Source organism: Pezoporus wallicus, unplaced genomic scaffold (genome assembly GCF_028554395.1).
Source record: "Pezoporus wallicus isolate ANWC-B61680 ecotype Strahan unplaced genomic scaffold, APGP_CSIRO_Pwel_v1 contig_10094, whole genome shotgun sequence".
NCBI lineage: Eukaryota > Metazoa > Chordata > Aves > Psittaciformes > Psittacidae > Pezoporus > Pezoporus wallicus.
In genome coordinates this window covers 321,902-329,395 of record NW_026639160.1, presented here as the reverse complement: position 1 = coordinate 329,395, position 7,494 = coordinate 321,902, and the positions used below count along the sequence as shown (strand labels likewise).

The following is a 7,494-nucleotide window of genomic DNA, read 5'->3' as shown; positions in this document are numbered from 1 at the left end:
GTGGTTCATTTCTGCTTATTTTTTGCAAGAGGTCTTCTGAAGAGGAGAATATGCGGTTCTGCAGAAATAAAATTGAACAGTGTCAGTCTGTCCCCTAAGGCTTGATTACAGGAATTTCTTCCATTTAGTAAGTCTTGAACAATAGTTGAAGTTCACTGTCAGTAATAAACAGATTGAGAAGCCCACAAATACGGCCCCATGTGTAGTATTAACAGAACAACTTTTCAGTAACCTTACAACAGTCAAACCAGTGCTTTTGAAAGTTTTATACCAGATGTTGTTACCATTGTAAACTGAAGATACTTGCAGGACGGAAGTACTAGGAAAAATACAGAAAAAAAACCCACTATTTTTTAGTTAGTATTGTTACTAACTGTCTCTCCACAGTAGTCTACTTGCCAAACTCTGTTACTTTAACTTATACTAGGAAACTGTAGTGTCAAGCATCAACAAAAGCCACTTAAGTTAATACAGCCATTTTACATTATTAACCTGACTTAAATGTAAACTCTTCCAAAAAAGCCTAACATGTCAAATGTGGTCAGGTAAGGGAAACACTGGAAGGTTACACTAATTTCTTCTTGGAACTTCACATTGCTGGAATTCACCTGTCACCAGTTACCTTTTAGTCAGGCTTGTCAACGGTAAGTTACCTTGAATGGCTGTTTTCATCCCATTTGGTAGAGTTTTAGGGCTTCACACTCCAATAACTGAGAAACTGCTTTAAAGTGCTGCTTTTAGTAGGCTCTGTAAGTAGAGTTCAAACCGTACCGCAGAGATTTCAGGACATTGTCTACCTGACCATCTATTAAGTTTTTGCATAAAAAGTAGGTATGTCACATTTTTGCTTTAAAGATATGGTACTGCATAAAATTTGCTTCAGTCGCCAAGCTACTGGTATTATTCAGGAGGTCACAAGAAACCTACTTCTATAGGCAGAGGTAAGAACAGTTTCCAGTCTGGCATGTTTTGTCTACATGTATGTCCTCATACCCAGGACAAGGTTGGCACTTTACAGTTCTGGGAGGAAGATATGAAGGTTTAAAATAAAGGGTGTTATGTTGCCTTTGTGGAAAAAAGGCTAAAACAGCAAGAAGAGGAGTGAATTCCAGCTGGTTTCCACAGCAGGAGAAATTATGCACTACACACTTCAGCTGAGCACCAGGCAGTTGACATTTTAGACATTTTTTGCTCATGTAGTTCTGCTCAGATGTGCTTACCTGGCTCATGGATCATATAGTGAACCCAGCCAAGACTCTGCTGAACACCAAGTCGTCTCCACTCCTCTTCAGACATCAGATGGGATTTTGGCACTTGTTTTGAAAGTTCTCTGGGCAGCACTACATGTCTGTAAAGATTTCATTATTAAACACACACAATATACAGTAATGCCTGCATACAGTAGAAAACTTGCACAAATCTATACTGTAAGACAGTAAGCAAGTTCAGTTATGAATACCCATGTTCTCAGTAGAGAAGCCTTGGGTGCTAACCCATACCACTAATTTGATTATGAAGCACCTGTCCCAAAACCCAGTTTTAAAACCACTTTGTCTACTAAACATTACATCTATAATGCAACTGTGTATTGAAACAGTCAGCCTAGTTCCTAAATCATGCTACACATATGTGTTCCTGGCTATATCTATTTCAAAAATAAGGCCTTTGAAATTTGAGAATGATTGATAAAGTCATTCTTGCTTGCATTTTAAAACGAATGGTGTATTTTCCACAGACACTACAGTGCTGGTTTGGAAAGAACACGAACATCACTTAATCACCTCATCTCTCAGCTGAGGAATAACTTACAAATGCCTTCCACATTTGCAGGTTTGTTTTTTCATTTAACAGAAAGCAAAGCCTTCAGTCTTTTTTGATATCGTAAGAGACAGCTGGTAAGAGCTGTATCTCCACAGAGAGGAAAAGAAAACTTGATTTGTAGCAGCACTTTCAAGCGTGCCTAGAGGACTGAACCATACTGTTGTTACCAGCTATAATCCAGGAGTGGTGCTGTAACACGGCTTTGAAAACTAGCAGTTACAACGCTGACTGGAAGGCTTTATGGTCTGCACTTATTAGTGCTGTGTTTTGACGTTGCCTTAAGGAATACCTTCGAACCCGGCGCTTTAATAAACGCGTGCTTCACCCGCATTCAGAGCGCGAACTGGGGCAGCACAAAGCGGTGCCCTTAACTACGAAGTACGCTCTCCCTGTTCCAGTTCTCTATGGCACCGAACGCGGCGCAGGGCGGGCCACGTCCGCCGCGGTTGCTGCTAAAGCCATCAGCGGAGAGGATGCCTGTGGCCACCCCAGGGGCTCAGCGGGGGGATCGCTGCCCAGCTGTCGGAGGCAGGAGCCGAGAGTTCACCGCCGGCAGCGTCGCCCTAGGCTAGCCCGGCTCTGCCACAGCCATTTCGCTGGTGAGGCGCGGCCGGTCGGCCGCCGCATCCTTCAGCACTTTCTGGCTAGGGCCTGCATGACCCGCTCACCAGAGGATGGCCCAGGAAGGCCGGCCATGACCACCCCCTCCCACAGCTGGTAGAAAGGTGCACAAAACCACCACGGAGAGGAGAGCCGCGGCCGCGCCCCGTAGCCCCTCCGGCCCCACGGCAGCCAAAGCCATGCTCACTGCCGCCAGCGGCGGAGCGCAACGCCCGAGAAAGTCGCACAAGCCGCGGGAGAGGCGCCTGCCCAAGCTCCCTCCGCCCCGAAAAGCCCAGCAGGAACCCGTTGCTGATTCCCCCAGCAGCCTCGTACCGGTACTCGTACTGTTCGTCAGAGTACTTGTCGGAATAGTAGATTTGACTGGAGTCCATAGCTGGCTGCGACAGTGAGACCGTACCGAGCGAACCCTAACCCACTTCCCCACCCCGCTACCGTTTGAATCCAACTGCTCAACTCCTATTGGCGAGGCAGGGAGAGCCAATAGCGTATCACGCCGCCTTGCCCGTCGAACCGCCGCGTGTCTCTAATGCCCACCCACCAATGGCCGGAAACTGTCGGGGAGCCTTACGTCAGAGATGACGATTAGGCGAAGGGCGGGGCGCAGGGTCGCTGTGGTTGGCCTGTCGCAGGCGGGCGGTTCCAGCAGTTTCTAGAGTGTACGGGGAGGGGAGCAAGGGGGAGGGAGGGGCTAAGGGGAGACGGGGGAAGGTTAGGGGGTTTGGTGCGTGGTGGGGGCTAGGGGCTGGGTGTTGACTGGGGCTGGCGGTTGCGGTTCCGGCCGTGGGAGGTAGGGCGAGTGACCTGTTGCCTGTTTAGTAAAGCGTCATGTTTAAAGTACGTATGTGCTGTGCCGTGGTGGCACCTCCACTGCGTATCCTGGGGCCGGGGAGGTTCTGTGAGCTTGTCCGGGTGCGGGGCTGCGGCTCTTTCACAAACACGGCTGCTCTGCTGACTTGAAAGGCCGTAGCGTCTGCGCTGCTTAAGCTGGTGCTTGCTCAGAGTGCAAATAGAAAATACGCATGGTGTGCGGGTGTGTTGAGAGCTGTATGGTGCTTGTGGACACTGTTAACACGTTACAAACGCTCTTAACCCTGCAAAACAGCACGGTAACCGTGGTAGTTACCGGGATTTAGTAAAAGGCAGTTAAGTTCCTAGAGTATGAACTTTATTTTTGGCACTAGGCTTTTTCTGTGAGTTAATACTGAGTTCTGCACTTCCCTGAACTCCAGTAGTGTTTCTTGCACATAAGAGATTAGATATATCTATAGATACAGATACACATAAGTAGATTGCTGTGAGGTAAGTGTGGTAGGAACGTTGCCGCAAAGACTGACACCACCGTTGCCTTCAGCTTCTGTGCCCCCGCCTGTGGTCTGCCACCTCTTGCTTGGCCTCTAGTAAAAGAAAACTAGTTAGTTTTTTGCTACCAGGAACACAGGTCTTGTGTGTGATCATGTAATGCATCTGCCTGAAAACTGATGGGGAAGAAAAGAGTAAGTGAAGTCATGTGAGACACGAGCACCAACATGTATTGGCAGGGATCACTGTTCTTGGTGGTGGTTTACTGGTGCTGCAGCTTTGTGTTTTAAATGCTAAAGTTTAAACCAGGCTTACGCCTTGTAGCCATTAAAAGGCGTCCTTGTTATAATCCAGCAGTGGTATTTTTTCTAAGATATGGGTTGGATTATTCAAAACAGTATATTTGTTTGTTGGCTTATAATTTGCTTCAGGGAGCACAGCTTACTTTTGAGCACTTAAGGCAGAAGTGCACAATTTCTGTTACAGATAGTGTTTAATAGTGGAAAAAAAGATCATCATGATGAAGGGGTTCTGCTGGATATGGAGACTGTTTCATCTCTGTGCTTTGTTTATAACCTTTTAGTGTATCTCATGCATAGTGAACATTAGAGAAAATTGACCTTTATGGAAACCCATGTATAAGCCTCTTTTGAGTTCACTAAGAAAGTGAAAGCCTGGAGTCTCTGTAAAGCAACTTTTCCTTCTATTGCAAATACTTATATTGATGCACGGATAGACTCCACAACTCATTAAAGTTGTAAAGTAGGTATGCTTTATTCAGTGCTGAGGCACATGGGGGATGGCTCCTCCAAAAGCATGTGCCCCTCAGCGTTGTTTCCCCTTTACATTTATCCTCTAAAGTTACACATATGCATGAGGTTGTACAAGACGCCTATATGTATTCATGTCCTATTCCGGCTTCGTGTTGTAATGAGCTAAGAAGTCCTTTGTGCCTATGCAGTGCCTCCTAGTGGTCGTGAGCGAGGGTCTCAAGATGAAGTAAATGAGTTTTCCTCGAGCCTGAACTTTTCACCTCTGGTCGTTACGCATGCTCCCTGGAGGCTTGGTCTTTGTTCAAACTGCAGAGCCAATTTCAGCCGGCCTAGGTGTTCAGAGGACGGGAATCAGGACACAGACTCTACTTCTTGACAATAGCTATGTCCTTATATCTTGTCCTAGCATAATCGTGAGTGAGCAGTGATGTTGTTAAGCAAGCATCCTGATCTGTCCGTTGTGCATTGCAAGTATAAGCATGAGCAAGCAGTAACATTGTTAAGTAAGCAGTTTGACCTGTCCCCTTGTACATTGCAAATACCATGTACAATAAGCCTGAGCAAGCAGTAACATTGTTAAGCGAGTGGCTCAACCCTAATGCCCCTGTACGTTTGTTAACCCTTTGCATCAGTATGTATCAAATAATAATTTTGAAGATGATTAGAAGGTGTTTTAGGCAGATACTTACCCAGTTTACTATGTGACCTATCAGGATTGAGTAGCTGTATTTGTCAGGCAATTGACAGGACTGCAAAACCCGGACATAAAGCTAACAAAGCTAGCATACTAGCTTTAGTAAGCCAGGGTTATGAGATCTTATTTGGTATTGGAGTGCCGTTTCAACTTCTTTTTTCATGAATTCTTTTCTCTGGCAAGACTTAAAAGCACTGGTGAATGAAGAATAATGCAACAGTACCAGGAATCTATGAAGATCTACTATTAATTTGGTATCTTTTTCCTAAAATAAAAACTGTAATGTTAGGGATATCATTTCTAAAATTACTAAAATAAAGTAATAATCTTGCTGAGTGGTAAGCTTGTTAAATAGTGATAACAAGGACACTCAGGGGGGACCTTATCAACATGTGTGAAAACTTATTTTGAAGGGAGGGTGTAAAGAAAACAGAGCCAGCTTCTTTCCAGTGGTTCCTAGTGACAGGACCAGATGCAGTGAGCGCTAACTGAAACGAGATGTCCCCCTTGAATATCAGGAAACACTTTTTACTGTGAGGTGGCGGGATGCTGGCACAGGTTACCCAGAGCTGCTGGACTCCATCTTTGGAGATCTGCTGAAGCCTTCTAGACGTGGTCCTAGGCAGTGCGTGGCCCTGCCTCAGCAGGGATGTCAGATCAAATGACCTGCAGAGGTCCCTTCCAACCTTAGCCACACTGTGATACGGTGTGAAACAGGGTTCTTCAGCGTTTTCTTTGGCATGTTGCTACACACAAAGGCTATGACAGTCACACTGCAAAGAAGGGAATAAACTGTTTTGTATCCATTGTGCAGAGAATAAAAATGCACATTGTTAAGGCAGCTTTGGGCTAGAAGTGTTCTGGTTTTGGCTGGGATAGGGTTAATTTTCTTCCTAGTAGATGGTGCACTGCAGTGCCTTAGTCTGAGACAATGCTGATAACAGACTGATGTTTCAGTTGTTGCTAAGTAATGGTTACCCCATCAATGACTTTTCAGTCTTCAGTGCTCTGCCAGTGAGGAGGGGCATGGGAAGCCGGGAAGAAGCAGAGACACCTGACCCAAAGTAGCAAAAGGGGTATTCCATACCACAGCATGTCATGCCTAGCAGATAAACTGGGGAGGAGTTACCCAGAGGGTAAGATCGCTGCTTGGGTCAGGCTGGGTATCGGTCAGATGGTGGTGGTGAGCAATTGTATTGTGCATCACTGGTGTTTATTGTGTGTTTATTTTTTAAATTTATTTTCCCTTTTATATTATTTTGTCTTGTTATTTCCCTTCTCATTTAGTAGAAGTTGCAGTAGTTTTATATTGTACTTTACTTATTAAACTGTTCTTATCTCAGCCTATGGGTTTTACATTCTTTTGATTCTTCTCCCCATTCCACCTGGGAGAGGAAAGTCGGGGTGGGTGAGTGACTGCATGGTTCTGAGTTACCGCCTGGGTTTAAACTGCGACAAAACCTTAGGAAACATTTCCTACCAGTACCCAGTTTAGTTATCTAAAACATTAAAAAAAAAAAAAAAAGAATGCTGCAGGAATATTTTAGATTCAACTTATTCTGTCTCTAAGCAGTGATTTCTTTCAGGCCTGTTTTCTGTGGTTGAGTCATTTATGTCTTTGCATTGGAACTTTTGCCAGCTCTAAACTGTAGAACAGATTTTTTTTTTTTAATTTTTTTTTTTTCCGGTGCTCAAGAATGATCTTTTAATTTGACTTGTGATACATCTTCATATTCAAATAAGTTAGTTTCTGGCATTAGGATCATTAGGTGGTGGATCCAGATCCTAACTCTGAAGTGTCTGAACCAGGTCAGAGGTGAATCAAACCACAAATACATGAATTAAAGAGAAGAGCTGCTGATTAGTTCTTACCATACACTCATACTTGTGTGTTGAAGGTGTGTGTTCCCTGCTCATTGCAAGGGGGTTGGACTAAGTGACCTTTACAGGTCTCTTCCAACCCTTTGGGTTGGATTTCCGTGGTTCTATGATTCTACGAAAGTATATATCAAAGAAATATGCCATATTACAGATTGATGAGGTCCTGCATGGCCTCAGGGGCATAGGTGTGTTAGGAGAAACACATGAGCTGCTTGACTGGAAAGAATGCTCCTGCTCGAAACCCTGTCCAGTTTTTGCTGCTAAACACAACATAAAAATGGCAAAAGCATGAAGAGAATATTCTTGAGCTTATCTGTCTTCTGTAGGTGTTATGCAGACACAGTTTTGAGCGGCAGTAATCTGAGTCAGCATAGAGCCTCTTCAGGACTAAAGATGGTCAGC

At 44.8% G+C, this 7,494-nt stretch overlaps 1 protein-coding gene across 1 annotated transcript; it reads right to left on the bottom strand.

Annotated features, from left to right (window-relative positions):
* CKS2 (CDC28 protein kinase regulatory subunit 2) lies at nt 1–2,844 on the bottom strand. Its single transcript, XM_057413814.1, has 3 exons — nt 2,758–2,844; nt 1,221–1,348; nt 1–58 (listed from the first exon to the last, which is right to left on the bottom strand). Exons 1-3 carry the CDS (start codon nt 2,814–2,816, stop codon nt 6–8), a joined length of 240 nt encoding a protein of 79 aa, XP_057269797.1. The 5' UTR covers nt 2,817–2,844; the 3' UTR covers nt 1–5.
* Between the last annotated feature and the right edge of the window lie 4,650 nt (nt 2,845–7,494).

What these genes read in the sequence shown, in the direction of transcription:
- CKS2 (XM_057413814.1), bottom strand. Translation starts at nt 2,816, where the DNA reads ATGGACTCCAGTCAAATCTACTATTCCGACAAGTACTCTGACGAACAG. An exon ending in GACGAACAGTACGAGTACCG is followed by an intron (nt 1,349 to 2,757) that starts GTACGAGGCTGC and finishes AAATCTTTACAG; the next exon opens with ACATGTAGTGCTGCCCAGAG. An exon ending in CTATATGATCCATGAGCCAG is followed by an intron (nt 59 to 1,220) that starts GTAAGCACATCT and finishes TTATTTCTGCAG; the next exon opens with AACCGCATATTCTCCTCTTC.